Below are 18,304 nucleotides of genomic sequence, written 5' to 3'. Positions count from 1 at the left end.
AACACTGCCCTTTCGCTTTCCCTCAGCCCAAGGCTGTAGTGACCACTGATGCTTCCCAGATTGTGTGTGTGTGTGGGGGGGGCACTTCCTGGGGAAGACGGTACAAAGCAAGTGGTCCCCCAAAGAGGCCAGTCTGTATATTGGTATCCTTTAGATGAGAGTGGTGCTCTTAGCATTGTAGGCCTTACAAGATTCTCCCTTTTGGGATAATTGATACAGATAGACAGCATGTTAGTAGTGTGGTACATAAACAAGGGGGAACCAGGTCTTACCCCTTTTGTTGAGAAGCCCTCAGTGTGCCAGTGGGCTATCTCTTCCAACCATTTTCTGATAGCAGAGCAAGTTCTGAGAAAGTCCAGTGTGATAGCAGACAAATTTGAGCATGTCCATTGTACTACCTCACGAGTAGTCTCTCAATGTGAAAGTGACAAAATGATTTTCCATCAGTGGGGCCAGCCTTGCTGTGATATTTTTATATCGCCTTAAATGCAACCGCTTCTTTCCCTAATCTCCCCACAAGGGGAATCACAAAGGGATGCTCTACTCCATTATTGGCCCCCACTGGTCTCCTCTGTCCTTGCCCACAAACATCCCTTCTTCCAAAACATCCTTATGAAGATCTTTGAGAGCTCGTTCAACAAGGTCCATGACTACTACTTGGGTGTTTCTTTCTAGAGCGTCCATGGATCATAGGATCAAAAGAGGTTACTAGGCCCCGAGGCCCTTATAAGTTTAGCCAAGAGTTTAACCCATGTTTAGACAAATCAGCACCCAATGCCCCTGTCCAGCAGGGACACAGGTGGAATCCCAGGTGTATATTTTCTTTTTCCCATCCAGTTATTCAGGTTGCACTTAAAGGAGTAAAGAGGTACTCTGCTTGATGTGGGGAGGAAGTCTATTCCATAGATGGGGGAGTCTCTGGGACACATCTGTCCTGACAACCAGTCATGTTGATGTCACAGACCAGGTTGAGGCCACGTGTACAGGTTACTCGAATGGAGCTTGACTTGCAGATATGCAGCAGTCCCATCAAGGCGGGGTCCGTGATCGCCTTGTATGCCAGACAGAGGTTACCTCTGAGGAGTCTTTGTGAAACTGAGTAGAGGGATAGGGCTTTTAGCCTGTCTGTGTATGGTAGATGTTTGAGGCCCTGGATTCTCCTGGTGAGGAAACTCTGTGGTCTCTCCAGCTGCCGCATGTGTTTTTCAAGGTACATGCCGAAAGGGGCGTTGTACTAAAAAATGGGCCTTATAAGGTATTATACAGGGATGTTTATGACCTCCTTGTCTCTGGATGAGATACCCTTACTTATGAGGTGGGCCATGTAGAAAGCTTTCTGTACAATGGAAGCAGCATGGTGGTCAAAAGTCAGGCTGCTGTTAACATTGGTGCCCAAATTCCTCATGATTGAGTCTGTGCTTAGGATGTTAATGTGATAATTTGTGGGGATGTCACTCTCTCCAAATGATTTTTAGTATTCAGCTTGAGGCCATGTTTCTGGCACCAGTCATTTGTCTGAGTGAGATCCTCTTGGAGGATGTCCACATCACTAGTGGAATTGATGACTGCACCCAGCTTACTGTCATCTGCAAACTTGGTCAGCCATAGCCCACTGATTTTGGTCTGCACCACAAAAAAGTATACCCCAAATAAGAGGCCCCAAGACCAAACTCTGGGGTACGCCACTTGTTGCAGGTCTACTACTTGAGGTGGCTTTCTCTATTTTGACTATGTGGGTTCTGTCAATGAGCCAGTTTGCTATCCATCTGGTAACATATGGATTGATGCCTAGTTGAGAGAGTTTATCTATTATGTCTGAGTGGGGAGTAGTGTCAAAGGCTTTGGCCAGGTCAAGGTAGGTGGTGTGCAAAGTCTTCTCCTCGTCCATGGCTTTGGAGACTGACTCAAAGAAGTCGACCAAATTTAGCAGACATCACCTCCCGTGACAGAGCCAAACTGTGCGGGATCAAGTGTTTGGAGGTCGCCAATGGCTTTGTTAATGAGGTCCATGATGATCCGTTCCATGGCCTTGCAGATAAGGCTAGTTATACTGATGGGTCTGTAATTTCCTGTATCGGTGGACACTCAACCTTTCTGTAAAGGGATGATAGTGGCTGATCTTCAATCAGCTGGGAGAAAGCCAGTACATGGGCTTTGGTTAAATAGGGTGCCTAGTGGTGCTGCAAGTTCCTGCCTGAGTCCATGTAGGATGCAGCCTCGAATGTTATCGGGTCCCATGGAGGCTGTAATTTTTGCATTTGAGAGAGCAGTAATGACCTGTTCCCTAGATATAAGGGGAAGGGGGCAGGTACTGGGAGGGTACTGGGATGTCCTATTTTACTCATGGGGGGGGCAGAGGGGTAAAGTTTTCACTGAATCTGTCAGCCAGCAAGTTTGCTATATCTACGGTATTTGTATATGTGGTGTCCTTGGCCACCAGTTCTGAACAGATCTGGGTTCTTCCTTTGAGGTTGCGGACATATGTGAAGAAGGCCTGATTGTCTGTAGTAGATGTGGCCAATTTGGGCTCGTTTGCTTTGGAGGATTTCACTAGTGCTCTTAATTTGCTTGCTCAGGTAAGGAGACATTACTTTCAGTTGGGCACCTTCTCCTTCTTGGTCTTGGACAGCAAATTTGGCCTCTTGTTATAGAGTTTGTTGCAGATGTCCACCAGACATGTTTACTCTCCCTTGCGGAGGATTTACTCCTGACTGGTATTCCTGATTCCATGCATCTGTATAAATGCTCATATAGTGCTTTGGTGTAGTTTTGGATATTGGTGCCAGTTCCTGCAGAAGGGGAGGGGGCTGTGAAGATATTCATACCATCCCTTAGGAGGCTGTAATCAGCTTTGGAGAAGTTTTTGTGTCTTATCTTAGCTAGAGGGTGATTGGGGAAATGGTGACTTTGAACGTGACCGCTTTGTGGTCTGATCTTACCAGGGAGGATGAAACTATAGAGATGTTGCAGTGGTTAGTCATGTTGGTTAATACCAAGTCCAAGATATCACCTCTTGTGGGGGTATCGACTAGCTGTTCCATGGATGAAATATGTGCACCTGCAACTTGGGCCAATCCTCGTATCTTTATTACTCATTATAAACTAGATCTGGTCTCGAGGGAAAGAGCAGCCTCAGCTGTGCTCAGGCATATCCTTAGAGTCCACCTGGGAATTTAGGTAGCTGGACTCTGTACCAACAGTTGAAGATGGAATGAAAATTGATGACATCTGATTAAAGTTATGTACTCAACTGTGATGTTCCATCTGTGTTGTCAGTTTTCATTCTTCAACTCCCCACCCACCAGCCCCCAACCTTTTTCACAGTTGATTTCTTGAAGGAGGAGGGTATAAAAGAACACCACTGTCCTTTGTTTTAGTCCAGATATGGTGGCTTGTTTTAAGGATTTTGTAGTAGTACTTCGTTATGTCAAAGAGTAAAGGAGGTCTGAGGTATGCTAGGGATTGGTGTATTATGGGTAAGGTAGGAGCTTGAGAGTTTTTTGGTGTCCACAAGCTAAAGTAATGGCAGAGTCAGATCTGAGAATTGGATTCAAACCCCACAGTCGAATTTAAATGGGCAACACGCATGGAATATTATGGTGAGTACATAATTTATTACCCACTGCAGAAGGCCTTCTAGCACTGATATTTTTGAGTACCATGCATATGATTGCAGTTACAAACTGAAGTTTAGAAATTGAGCTTTATTTACTTTAATCTGGAAAATCTGATGTCTACAAATACATGTTAAACTTGATCTTGAAAGACTAATCAAGCTGCAATTGAGGTGACTGCCTATCTTAATTGTTTGTTTATTGCTCAGGTTTCCTTCTTTTGTGGCATGCCCAGGAAATGTATGCCTAATGGGTTTTGAAGGGCATTAGCTGGTCAGTAGAAACTGAAGAAGGTATGAGAATACTAGCTTCGTGTAGTGGCACATTACATTCAATGCTAATACTGCACCTAGGGATGTACTTTTTTGAGAGAAAACAGGCCAAAGACAGTGTGATACCTGTAAATAGAAGACCACTTGTTTACTGGTATCATGGAACTACTGACATAACATCGAAGACCCTCCTTAGTGGATCCTTGGTTAGGTTCACCCTTTCAACCAGTCACATCTTGGCAAAATTTCTAGAAGAATTTGTGTTAGGTCAAATGTGCATGCCTTCAGGCATACACTGGAATGTCGCTAGGCATTAAGAACACTTTTCTTCTGCATTTCCTAGATGTTCTTCATTCCACATTGCTGCAGTCCTAACTATTGGGTAGTCCGCTGTCCAGTCGGCCCGAATACCAAAGTATATGGCTGACGTCGGTCAGGGCGCATTAGACTGACGTCAGTACGTCAGGGTACTAATGCGCATGACCGACGTCATATCCTCAGTCTTTTTTGCCGCATGGTCCGATGCAGAAGCAATTTTGCGAGTGCAGGTTGGCGTTCTGAAAGTTTCTGAAGTCAGAGTTTCAGACCGAATCAAAGTTGGCTAAGTACCCCGTTGGGGATTATTTTGTTTTTTTCTTGCCTCAGTATTTAACCGGATGTCAGAAAAAGTGAATAACTGTATTTCTTGTGGGAAACAGATACCTCATAGGGATTATCATACTTTGTGTATACCTTGTTTAGGGCCTGAGCACGACGTTGTTGGATGCCGCTCTTGTGCTAGATTTAACAAACGCACTATTAAGAGAAGGTTAGACTGTGCCAGGTTAGTGTTTGGGAAGCGTTGTAATTATAAAATGCCGCCGGATGCTCCGGCGCTTCGCCAAAAGCGCAAGGACAAAGCAGCAAAGCCTAGGGGAAGAACCGACAGTCCCAGACGCCGGTTCTTTGAAGGCTCAGTGGAGCCGGAGGTTCTGCCAGGTGTTTCTTTGGAGTCTCAGGGAGAGACTTTACTGTTACAGGATGTATCCTCTCAGGAAGTAGGCCAGGCTGTGGGTGCTTCTCAGGTGGCTGTTCTTCCCTCTCTTCCTAAGGTGGTTAGAGCCTCCCTTCTGTTTCCAAGACTTCTTTGAGAGGCAGGCCAAGTGTAGCTTCAGTGGGGTTTCTCCTAGTGCTTCAGGGTCTTTGCCTAAGAAACATATGCTTAAAATGGCAGAGGATTTGATTACTATGATAAGAGGTTCTATGCCCCCTCCTGATAAGAGGCCTAGGGTGGAACCTGAGTTTGAGAGTTTTGAGCAATGTTCGAGGCTTCTGAGACTTCGGCTGAAGACTTGCAGGAGTATCCTCCTTATTCTGATGTGGATGATTCTACTCCTTCGGCTTCCCCTCCTGAGGATTTTTCATTTTCAGAGACTCTGCATTCCATGAGAGAGCATTTTAAATGGGAAGGTCAAGATTTCTCTGATTCCAGGAAAAGGCTTAGGAATTCTTGTTTTACCCCAGCATAGGCCTTTAGCTATACCTCCTGTTCTGAATGTGGTGGACGATGTTTTGCAGAGGCTTCCCTGAATCCTGATTCTTTGCCTCCTGCCCCAGTTAAACCGGATAGGTATTATAGGGTGCCTGAAGCTCATAAGTATCTTTTAAGAGTCCTAGGGCAGACCCGGAAACTGTCTCTCAGGGGCCTAAAGGTGTGAAGGCCTCAGTTGTTAAAAATCCTGTCCCTCCTGATAAAGAGGCAAGGGCTTTGGATAGATGGGGAAAGAAAGTGTATACTTCTTCCACTTTAGCCATGAGGGCGTTGAATTGTCAGTTTCACATGTTAAAATATCAGAATTATCTCCTTTCACAACTGAAATCTAAGGTGGATGCTCTGGCGGAAGGTATTGAGTGTAAAGAGTTGCAGGATTTAGTTCATGTGTCTGAACAGGTGGGTAAACATTCCTTGCAGTGTGGTTTTGATGCCGTGCAGGCCTCCTCGAGGGTGGCTGCCACTGGTTCTGTTCTTCGTAGGCACGCCTGGTTGAGAGATCAGAATTTAGCTGAGCATGTTAAAACGAGGATTTTGGATGCTCCTTTACAGTCTGATGTGTTGTTTGGTTCACCTGTGGAAGCAGTCTTAAAGAAAATGGAGGACAAGGCTAAGTCTATGCAAACTGTTAAGGATTTTTGCAGGTGCAGCCTCCGAAGTTTAGTAGAAATTGGCCTTCTAAGGGATGGACTTATCCTGCTTATGATTCCCAGTCTAGGGGTAGGTCTAGACGTGGTAGGGGCAGAGTTCAGGGTTCCTTTAGGCCTAGGACAGGGAGTTCCCCTGCTCAGACTTCTAGTGAGGGCAGGGGTCAGTCCTTTCAGCAGACCCAATGACCTGCCTTTCCAGCTGCCAGTTCATTCTCGCCTGGCAGCACCTTTGGGAGGAAGGCTGTCTCTTTTCAAAGAAAATTGGGATTTAATTATCCAAGACAGATGGGTTCTGGATATCATTCACCACGGTTACAGGTTTTATTTCCATACCTTGCCTCCTTTCAAAGGCATGCCAGACATTCCTCCTCTACAAAGAACAGAGGCTCACAAGCAAATTTCTCTGTTGCTCCAAATAGGGGCCATTCAGCCAGTTCCTGTACCAGAAAGAGGCCTAGGATTTTATTCTCGCCTGTTCCTAGTACCAAGAAGGGGAACACGTGGAGACCAATTTTGGATTTATCTATCCTCAACACTTATCTGGACATTCCCAAGTTCAAAATGTTGACGTTACAACAGCTTTTACCTCTGCTGGGCAAAGATCACTGGATGGTAACTTTAGATCTCAAGGAAGCTTACCTTCATGTGCCTATAAGACTAACTTGCAGGAAGTATCTGCGTTTTCGAGCTGGAAATTCTCATTATCAGTTCTCTGCATTGCCCTTTGGCTTATCTACTGCCCCCAGAGTATTCACAAAGGTTCTGGCTCCAGTGATAGCTTACTTCAGGCTAAAAGGAATTCAAATCTATCCTTACTTGGACGATTGCCTGATTCTGGCTCAAGAAAAGGAAGATCTTCTACAGCATTTGGAATATGTCATAGCAGTGCTAAGATGCCTAGGGTATTCTGTGAACGAAATAAAGTCCAGTCTAGTACCCTCTCAAGACATGTGCTTTCTGGGTGTGAGACTGAATACAGCAGCCCAGATGGCCTTTTTAACCCCGGACAAACAAAAGAATCTTTCCAATTACTTCCATCACCTATCTCTTCAGTCCGGGCTGACTGCAAGGACAGTCCTTCAAGCCTTAGGGTTCATGGCATCTTGTATTCTGGTGCTTCCCAATGCCAAACTGCATATGAGGAAGCTGCAATGGTATCTCAAAAATGTATGGACACAGCACTGCCAGGATTTGGACACTGTCATTCAAATAATACCTTGCATTCAAAAGGAATTTTTGTGGTGGGCTCAGGAATGTCACCTAAACAAGGGACTCTCTGTGACCCGGCCAGAGGCGAGTCAGATTCTAACGACAGATGCCTCAGACATTGCTTGGGGAGCTCATCTAAATGGAAAGTGGATACAAGACAAGTGGCCTGCCAGACTACAGCATCTACATATCAACATGAAAGAGATGTTAGCAGTCCAGTTTGCATTAATGGCTTTCAAGGAATTACTTCTTCCAGGGCAGGTGTCGATTCTAACAGACAACACAACTGTCATGTGGTACATCAACAAACAAGGGGAACACATTCTTAGCCATTGTGCGGCCAAGGAATGATTGTATGGGAGAATGCCCTCAGCTTCCAACTAACTGTTCGGGCAAGCTTTCTGGCGGAGCACAGAACTCCTTAGCAGATGTGTTAAGCAGACAAATCATGGATCCCACAGTGGAAACTGGATCTTCATGTATTTCAAAAATTGACAGTGTCATGGGGAACTCCAGACATAGATCTGTTCGCTTCTCCACTAAACCACCAGCTGCCAAAGTTTTGCACAAAGAGGTTTCATCACACAGCTTGGAAAGTGGATGCTCTTTCTTTCAGTTGGAAAAATCTTCATGTGTATGCGTTTCCACCTCTGCCTCTTCTTCCAAAGGTGCTTCTAAAGGTCAGACAAGACAAGCCAAGGATGATTTTAATAGCTCCAGATTGGCCTCGGCAGCACTGGTACCCATTACTGAGGAGTCTGGTAAGGAAGCCTCCATGGCCTTTACCTTTGATTCCACACCTGTTGTCTCAGAGGGACGGTCATCTGCTCAATGTCAAGCTTCACTCTCTTCATCTAACAGCCTGGCATATTCTGTTTTGAAAGACAGCAGGTCTCAACTTCCTCAACAAGTTTTAAATGTGATTATGGAAGCCAGAAGACCTAGTACAAGGAAAGTGTACGAGAAAAATGGAAGAGATTTTTATTTTGGAGTGCAGCAAACAATTTGGAGATTTCTGAGCCTAATTTGAGTGTGGCTCTTCAATATCTTACTGAGTTATTGGACAAAGGTTTGTCTTTCTCTTCCATTAAGATTCATGCTGCAGCAATTTCAGCTCACTATGATTGTGACCCACCATTGTTTTCGCATCCTTTGTTCAAGCAATTTCTTAGAGGGGCAAAGAATATAAGACCCCACGTAGAGCTCCTACTCCTGCTTGGGATCTCAATTTTGTGTTGGAGAAACTTACTCTACAACCTTTGAGCCTGCGGCTACTGCTGAATTGAAATACTTGTCATGGAAGACTGCTTTTGTTGGCCATTACTTCTGCAAGAAGGGTTTCTGAGTTGCAGGCCCTTATGGCAGTGGAGCCTTTTTTGATTTTTCATAAGGATAGGGTATCTTTACGTACTAATCCTTCCTTTATGCCTAAGGTGGTTTCTAGTGTGGCTTTAAACCAAACTATTCATTTGCCTACTTTTTATGCAGAACCCCAAAATAAAGGGGAAAAGATTTTGCACACTTTAGATGTACACAGGCAATTGCGTTATTATTTGAGCAGGACTAAGGATTTTAGGCAGTCTCAGCAGTTGTTTGTTTCTATTGCTTTGAGTTCACAGGGCAAGCCTGTGTCAAAACAAACTATTTCTAGGTGGATTGGGTGTTGCATTGCATTTTGTTATTCCCATCATGGCAAGGAGATTCCAGCTGGGATTAGGCCTCATTCCACTAGGGCTACTGCCACTTCAACAGCATTTCTAAGGGGGGTGGCAACTAAGGATATTTTGGAGGCAGCTACTTGGAGTTCAGTGCATACTTTCTCTAAGCATTATCACCTTCCTCTCTACTCTAAGTCTAGGGCTGGTTTTGCCACAGCTATTTTGCAAGGCATGTTGTCAGTTCCTGCTTCCTTATGATTTGCCAGCCTCCCTTACCTCTGCTTTGGGATTCTACCCAATAGTTAGGACTGCAGCAATGTGGAATGAAGAACATAGTACAGTTTTGTACCTACCATAAATGTAGATGTTCGAGGATCCACATTGCTGCAGTCCAATCCTCCCTCCTTCCCTCTGTGTTTAGGGGTGGTTGTGTAGGTGAGGTTGTCTTCTGCTAATTTTGTATATATTGTACATATTTTTGGTGCAGGTATGTTTGGAGTTTTTGGGTTTTGGCCTTATCTTTTCAGGGTCTTCTGACATCTGGGGCAAGAAAAGACTGAGGATATGACGTCGGTCATGCGCATTAGTACCCTGACGTACTGACGTCAGTCTAATGCGCCCTGACCGACGTCAGCCATATACTTTGGTATTCGGGCCGACTGGACAGCGGACTACCCAATAGTTAGGACTGCAGCAATGTGGATCCTCGAACATCTACATTTATGGTAGGTACAAAACTGTACTTTTTCCCTCCTAGACTGTTTAGGTTCTAGTAATAGCAGGATTAAGACTTGATGTCTTACAAAGCAAGAGAGTCTGTGTGGCCACCAGATTATTACCAAAGACCCATACTAGCAGTGTTTTTATTGTTTTGAAGAGGAGCAGTAAGCAAAATATTATGTCAGTGATTTTTACACTACTAGTCAACATGGCAGAATGAGAATTGTTCTTCTCTTGAGGCTGAAAAGAGGTGGCGGGTAAGCTATTTTTTGTTTGGGGGGGGGGGATGACAGATTTGTTTACCATAAATTCCCACTCATACCGAAGAATTAAGAGCAGACATTCAAAGTAGGCTGCGGTGTAGTCGTCCTGCAGGTAAGGACAGTTAAATTATATATCTCAGCCATGCAGTTTCTGAGCCTGACTTTGACTAGGGGGATTTGATCATGATCTAGGAGACTGAGGTACAGCTTAGTCCCCCACTTAGTGTGTCTTGGGTGCCAGCACCCATAACATCTGTTGATTAGTTAGAGGCCATGGCTGATCTGCCTTATCCTAGGGAGTGACCCCATTATTGTCTGGCCTATGGGTGGAGAAAAGACTCATAAGACTTCCTTATCAGGAACTGCCCTCAGACCCGGCTGGGCCATCCATCCCTGGCTGAGTGGGGATGTGTGAGCTAATTGAGTTTTCTGCATGCTGGTTATATACAGCTCCGACTCGAAACAGGTGCTCACTATTTGGGAGGTTAACAGGTATGAAACCAGAACTTCAGAGCTGTTACCAGCAAGAACTCCAGTTGACTCTCCCATTTCTCCTGTCATCTGCTCTCAGTTGAACATTGGTTTCTAGTCATCGCACACTTGTTGCTCTTCAGGTTGGGAATTGGTGGCATGTCCTGCTTTAAGAAGTTTTAATATGATCCAGATGCTGCCTTTCCTAAATAGTAAAGGAAAGGGGTTCCACTTCTTTTTTTATTAAATCTGTTGCTCCTACCAGTATTAGAAATATCTGGGTATCTTTCTTCTACATTATTGTAGTTTCTGCTCACAAACGCGGGTATTTCGTGACTGTCTCTCTGTACATATGACACTGTAATCACTGGGTGTAGCAATTTCAGTGATCAGGGCTACTTTGTCTTTTCATGGACTACTATACTTGCATCTATTTTTTTGCTCCCATGTGATAAACATAATTCTTCATAATGCTTTGTGGCTCACATTTCCATTGCTTCTCAGCCACTTCTATATTGTAATGCTAGCACAATCCCCAATGCAACAGTCATGCCATGTTTTCCTTTCAGTCTACAGCTTCTGCCATGAGTGTATTACACCCAGCATCAAGATGTGCAACTGTTTTCAGCTTTTTATATATATATATATATATATATATATATATATTCTTGGGCTGCCATTATTAGGTTTTCATCTTTTTGTTTCAGTTCATCGCTCCTCAGTCATTCCTGTGTCAAATCTTCCTCAACATGAGGTTGCTGCATGAGATCTCCGTACTTAACACTGTATTTGTAGATTTTTTGAAGTTGTTTCCTCTCATTGTTGTGGTACATTCAGTTGCTGTCTGTCTACTTAGTTGATTTCTATTCCTGCTTTATACAGAAAGGCTTATGCTAAACTCAGGAGTGGCCTTAGGTCAACTGGTGCCCTAGGCAAAAGGGTTGCATGGCACCCCCCACCACACTTCCCGGTGCCCCCATCCTGGTCTATCTACACAAAATAAATACTGGAAAAGCACCCCTGCTACAGCGACACCCTAGGTGTTCACCTAGTTGGCCTATGCCCAAGGCTGGCTATGACTAAACTAATCAAAGCTGTCATTTTGGATGTCTTATGTTTAAACTTCCACTGTTTGGATTTGATGAAGCCAGAATATATGCATGCAGTCTCATGACTGTAGATCTATACATCTAATTGATTTAGAAAACGCCTGTACCTGCTTCACAGTAAGGGATATATAATCCTGGTATACACACTTTATTTTTTTTAAATATTTGATAAGCATGAAGCATTTCTTGTCTGATTTGTCCAGTACTTTTTGGGGCCAGTCATCTAACCCAAAAAAGTTAGAACTGAAAGAGCAAATTTATGTATACCTTGAACTTTTTTGATGATGGGGCAAGTTTTCATTATTAGTTTGTCTTCTGAAGTATTTCTTACTGAGCTTTATTCTCATTTGTTCATGTTGTGTTGCAGACCCTTCATGTATTCCCAGATATTTATACACTCCTTCTTGCTCAAGTTCCTTAAAATCAGGCTGGGACAGGAATGTGATATATTCTTGCTGTAGCTTTCCTTTTATAAATGTTGATTTTGCATATTTATCAAGGCCAGATTACATTTTTATTTCATCTAAGAGTTTTATTTGTAGTTCAACACTGTGTACTCCAGTGTGTATGAAATATCTATCTACCTATGTGTATGTATTTGTGTATACGTATGCGAGTGCCATTAAGCAACTAGCTGGAGGTGTGTGTGTATGTATGTGTGTGTACATATATATATATATATATATATATATGTATATGTATATATATATATATATATATATATATATATATATATATATATATAATTTTTTTTTTTTGGAGAATGCTTTAATGTCTAATACTGTTTTCTTTAGTGATTCTGTCGTACATGCAATTTATTAATGACCATTTTTTTAATGCTGTGCAAACCAAGTTTATGGTAAGCAGATAGGTACTGCATACTTTTTACCGATTTTTGTGAGAAACCTGGAACTGTTCTAATTTCATTTTTGTCTAACTTGCAATTCTTATTTTGCTCAACCAGTGCTATTACTTCTGGAAGGTATTGCAGTGGGACCACAATTTGCTCCCATGTACACCAGTGTAATTTTTTAAAAATATTTCTGTGGTATTTTAGATGTTCTCTTTTGTACAAGAGAATTAATTATCTAGTTTCTCTGTGCTGTACAAACAAACTTTTATACATTTTTCAAACTTTTACAGTAAAATGACCATGGTTTGTAATTTTCACATAACTGGAGTTAATGGGGAGAAAGTTAAATATTCTGAGAAGCCAAGATCAGTTAAATTTCTTCCTTGCTGATAATCAGCATCCCCTTGTCATACTAATGCCACGTCGGTGCACTGACAGAAAACAAATGTATTGGAACATAGATATGTTGTAAATATCATTTTATTGGACCGATATAGGTTTTGCAGTTGAGCTTTCTTGCTGGCCATGAGCCCTTTGTCAGGAGTTAAATTACTGATGCTAGATGCAGTGCTTAAATATCCACTTAGGCTTAGTAAGGAAAGTGTATTTTTTTCCATTTGGCTTAAAAAAAGGAAACTTGCAAAAATGCAAGTGGTGGTGGGATGGGCAGGTGTGTTTCATATGAATACACCTCCGAGACAGATTGTGTGTGTGAGACTATGCAATTTATTGTATAATGTCACAGCTGTCTCTGTTAGCATCATCTACTGTGTTGGTAACACAGACTCTAACGCCTAACTTCATACACTCAGTCTCTCTGACATGTCATATGACACATAACTAGCTGCACATTGTTTTCAGTGAAGTACTTTTTTTTCTTGGGCACAAGTAGTTGATTAGTCAGGGTATCCTAAAATAGCTGTAATAATGAGAAGTAAACGTAGAGAGGGGGATATACTGATATTTGGTTGTTGGGTAGAAAATAAACGTAGAGGAAAAGCTAATGAAGGCATTATTAACCTCAAGGGTAAAGCCACCACCCTGGCATAGGGTGATGAGGTCCAGACCATGTCTCAGCTAAGCAGAGTTCAACTAGTGACCTAGGGACTTCATACCCTTCTGGGGAAATGGTGGTGGAACAGGACACACAGCTATAATCCCTCAGAGGGGTTCAGTGGAGTTCCTTGTATGGCAGTAGCTGTCAGTGAGTGCACTGGAGCATTCACTTCAGGGGAGAGCATTGTGAATCCATTGTGAATCCCTAGCACCCCCAACTCAGGATCATAGTTGAGGACTTGAGCCGGCAAAGATGTCTAGGCATTTGTTATCGGTGCGAGTGCATCCCCCTCCCCTCAGTGTTCCATTTCTGTATAGAAATGTAAAATTTCTTAAAGGTTAGGCAAATTTACCTAATATCAGAATTAATGAAATGTGCCGTTATTGGGTGCATCATTGTAAATTTGCTAAGATCAAATGGTGTATTGATCAGACAAAAGTGCATAAACTTATATTAGGTTACGAGACATTGAATTGTCAGCTCAGCATTCCTGGAAAAGACCATTCAGAGATCAGCTCATGTAAAGTGTTCTTGCTAAATCAGTTTTGAAGATGGTACACCAAAGATCACCAGACATGGAAAGAATGGCCTCACAAGAAACCAGTAGTCTCAAGTTTTTTCATGACAAGGAATTCACATGTGGGCAGAATGCTTTACTTGCATTTGAAGTAATTTTAACATTGCTAATATGTATGAGGTACTATAATAAGGAAATTATTTTGCTAGTTTAGGAAGTCCTGGTAATAGCGTGTTAATGGAGCAAGCGAATTTTAAAAATGTTTTAATATGAAGTGCATTGACAGTTGATTGTGTACTAATTGAATAGATACTGTTTGCACTTGAGCATTTCTTTGAAAGTTTGATTAGTACTTACTTTTGTTGGCTGTTAGAGACTTAGTTGTATGTTTAATCTCTCTAATAAAAAGTAAATAAAAGGTTTCTTTTCAGTTATGCCTTTGAAGGCAAAACAGTTAGACCAAAGAGTCGCCAGGAGAAAATAGTGAGCAGTTTACATGGTTTCCCACAGCATGGTAATTATGTGAATTCCCTGGGATGGAAAAATTTGAAGGACTTACTTGTTTCGTGTATGGCCATTTTTTCTGTCCAGTGATCTTTGTTTCATCTCAAGAAAGAGTACCAGTCCACCTCAATAGAATTTAGAAGAGGCTTACACTGTAATACTAAAAAGGACTAAGCTCTAGTTTTGTGGTGGTGTGAAGTTTTTTTTTTTTCTGTCTCTTCTTTGGTCTCTCACTTTATCTGTCACACAAGGTACACCCAGCAAGAGTGCCTGGTTTATGTTATTTAGCATAATAAACATCTTTTGGCTGATAACTGCATGGAGTCCTTGCAAAAGATCCCACCAATTTGCTGTGGGTTGGCATAATTTCAGTATATAATATTGCCGTTTAGACTTTGTTCAACACCCAGGATCTTCATTGCATTGTTGGCTGTGTTTATCAAAGTTCTTGAAGGGCGGTAGCTCCGTGTTCTCTTACCTGGATGTGTCCAGGAGTTACCTAGAAATGCCCTGTATTTGAGTGTCCTTAGCTGCAGTCCCTGCAGAGTACCATAATGTCAGTTTTTTCCCCCCAAGGATTGGATTCACCGGTGCTAAGTTGGTCACTGTCCACTATGTCTTCATTGTTGGGAGGACCCTGGAGGGTATGATATGGTGTTTCATCATTAACTCTTAATTGCTGCCATAGTCTTCAATCTGCTACTGTTTTTGAGGAGTATGCTGTTGCACTGGATTTTATGTTTTCCGTGAGTACACCTTTCCATGCAGTTGCAGTTCTCCTGCTGGTGTCCAATCACTGTCACTGGGTTTTTGATCATTGTACAATCTGGATTCGTGGTTAAGTATTACATCCCCTGGCATTCATATGTGGATATCAGTGTAGTAGCAATCCTGATGCTCCCTAAAAAAATGAGCTGATTTTTGTTTTATGTATGTATTTATTAATCTTTGCAGAGTGACAAGCCTGGTTGGCATCCTCTCTAATCCCCCTTTTAAATATTGAATCCACAATCACACAGCTGCGCACAAGGGATAAAGTGTATGGCAATGATCAACTGGTCTCACCTACACCACCCTTCACCAAATCCTTATAAATTTATATATGGCATCACAAGTAGCATTGTTGCAGAATGCAGCAATGCTTAGTAAAGCAATCATTCTTGCTGTAAAAGTAGATTAATATTTGTAAGCTAATATTAATGGGCTGAAAGCACTATGGCTGTGACCGGTAGCACAGTACTGGGCAATCCCCACCAACCTTTCATTGATCATTCTCTTTTTTGCAACTGAACATGTCGGAATCTTATGACTGTTTAGTTCTGGAGTGAAGAGCCAACCTAGGGTTCCATTAAGTACAAAGAATGTGAGGTAGTTGCGTATCAGACATTTAGCGCCTTGAGCAATTCTTCTGATTTTCAGGATCCTAAATATGAAACTGCTGGTGGAGTCCTACCTTATCCAGTTAACCAGTCCGCCATGTAACTAAGAGGCGCAGGCATGTCGTTGAGGGAAGGCAATTTTCACCTGGTAGTTATGCCACGGATCTCGATGCCACTGTTTCAACATGTCATATTCTTGGCAGTATATGAGCTGGCAGATGCTGTGAGCTGACATCCTGCTGTACATTCAGAGCCCATACCTGGTTAGTCTTCTGCACTCTTGGGATCAGCTTATTTACTACCTGGGAGAACAGGGTTCTTTTCCTTTCCAGTTTGGTACAGCAGCATGCAAAGAAGCTAGCAATGGATATGTTATCCATCCCCTGGCGGAGAGTTCCTGTACACATTCTCACCATTCCTATGTGTTCCATGCCCCATTAGAAAGATTAATAAAGGACTCCTTTTGATGCCTTTTGGACTGCAGTGGTGTTTTTAAGGTAATTCCCCTTTGGCTGGTGTGACCGCCTGCTTTAGACTGGCATTTGCTGTAGACCAGGGTCTACTTGGATTTCTGGCTTGGGTATCAGGTGACAATTAGACTACTGGGAAATCCTCTTCTCAGTAGTTCTACATCTCCAAGTGGAAGTGATTCTCAGTTTTTATGAGTTTTTTTCTGTCCTCTGTACTTGCTGACCTTCATTTTCACTTTTTCCTTGCTGATTTGTTCTGATCACACATCGAAAGGCGAGAACATCTTTCCTATCTTGTTATTTCCTTATTTGTGATTGATGGTTGAGACCCATCAGTGTGTGGACAACATTTGCATAGCCATAGGAGTCAATTACCTTTTAATTTTTCCTTAGCTCTCACATACCTTGGCAGCTGACAGGTGGGGACTGCACTACATGGCTTTCAGCTTGTCTGATCCCACCCATGCTTTTTCACCTACATTGTGTTTGGTGATATCCTAGGTCTTAATGCTGCTTGTGAGACTTCTGCAACAACCAACTTTTGACAGATGCTATTAAATTAATATGTCCTCTTAGTGGGTGGGTTGGCACTGGCCATCATTCCAACCCTTCTCTGCCAACTTCTTTGAAAATGAAGTTTGTAATACAATACAGAGTTGTCTGGGTTGCAGTCAGAACTTCATTCCTGTGCACTGCAAAGCCAGTTAAATGGTTCTTAGTTTAAACAGAGTGGGATTTTGTATTACTGTATCATCCTGTTTCTTGGCTCACAAGACTTGATGTACCTGTTTAATTGGCCTTTTTTATTCCACTTTCATGGTGAATGAATGTGCCAGCTTTTGGTACGCATCCTTACTTTGTAGGTTAAAGTTTGTGGCCTAGCAGCTCCCCATATAAGTGCTATGCATTTCCAAATTTTGACAAAGTCCTATCTTGCTATGTACCCTTAATTTATTCCTCTAGGTGTCTCATTTAATCAACTTCCATTTTTAAAGCTCCTGTAAGTTGGACAAGTTTATGTAATAAACACTTTTTTTGATTTTTAGGTAGATGCTTGCTAGTGACTATGGATAATGTGGTAGGTACAAGCAGTGAGGATTTTTATGTAGTGGGCATGTGACGTCCGTGTGTACACCAGAACAGGTGCACATACTTGAATTGGTTCCTGAAGTTATGCTACAAAAGGATTGGCAGGTCCTTGGCTTGATTTATCCTTCTGTCAAATATGGGAAGGAACTTTGAAGAGATTTATTTTCAATTCATACTTGTCATTTGTGTGTTATTAACCAGTGTTGTGCATTGATGCTACATTTTTGTTTGTAATGCAGCAAACTCCAAGGATCCAGACAGGCTTTTGGAGTGTCCATATGACAAAAACCATCAGGTCAGAGCATGCAGATTTCCTTACCATCTTATTAAGTGTAGGAAGGTAAGTTGTTTTGGGACTCGTTAGCAGTATATTGAATTTTAAAGACCAGTATCAAAATGAAACGATAAAATATACACTAGAGGTTGACAGGAATGCATGTTTTGAAGCAAGTCAAAGTATATACTAGTGGAAGGTACTGCTGGTTGAAGATTGAATGCGGAAAAAGGCTGGGATGGTGCTTCATAAACATAATTTTAAACAGTTTATAGTCAGTTAAGTGCAGTTTGGCAGGTATAATATGGGCTATCTGACTGTTGGCAGTTCTATTGAGACTGTTTCATATTTTGTTACTGCATTGTTGGTCACCTAAATCTGTAGCAGTAAAGAGAAGACTGTTCCCTTTTGTTTTATTTACTGCCTATGCATTGTTGCTGTTTGGTTAGGTGATAGCTGTTACATGTTCTAGATCATGAAACAAGTTTGAGTCTTCCTTTGTTTTTTTTTTCTGATATATTTTTTTGAATATCTGTATGTTTTGCAACAATTTATAAGGGGAAAAAGCTGCAGATGTGGAAGTAAAACATTTTATGTTCATGGTACTTGTGTATTCCCTACTGCATCCTGTTGTGGATTGTGCCAGGAATTTTTATTTAGAAGA

At 42.1% G+C, this 18,304-nt stretch overlaps 1 protein-coding gene across 3 annotated transcripts in view; it reads left to right on the top strand.

The window, feature by feature from the left end:
* Positions 1-18,304, top strand: part of GTSF1 (gametocyte specific factor 1) — a 1,343,308-nt gene that overhangs the window by 576,530 nt on the left and 748,474 nt on the right. For all 3 annotated transcript variants that reach the window (XM_044083970.1, XM_044083971.1, XM_044083972.1), the window contains exon 4: positions 17,606-17,706. In XM_044083970.1, coding sequence (XP_043939905.1) covers positions 17,606-17,706 — 101 coding nt within the window. The remainder of the gene's footprint in view (positions 1-17,605; positions 17,707-18,304) is intronic.

The sequence above is a fragment of the Protopterus annectens genome, chromosome 9.part0 (genome assembly GCF_019279795.1).
Source record: "Protopterus annectens isolate FY-2018-M chromosome 9.part0, PAN1.0, whole genome shotgun sequence".
Lineage (NCBI taxonomy): Eukaryota > Metazoa > Chordata > Ceratodontiformes > Protopteridae > Protopterus > Protopterus annectens.
Note: the sequence above shows the minus strand (reverse complement) of the source record. Positions and strands in the feature narration are given on the sequence as shown.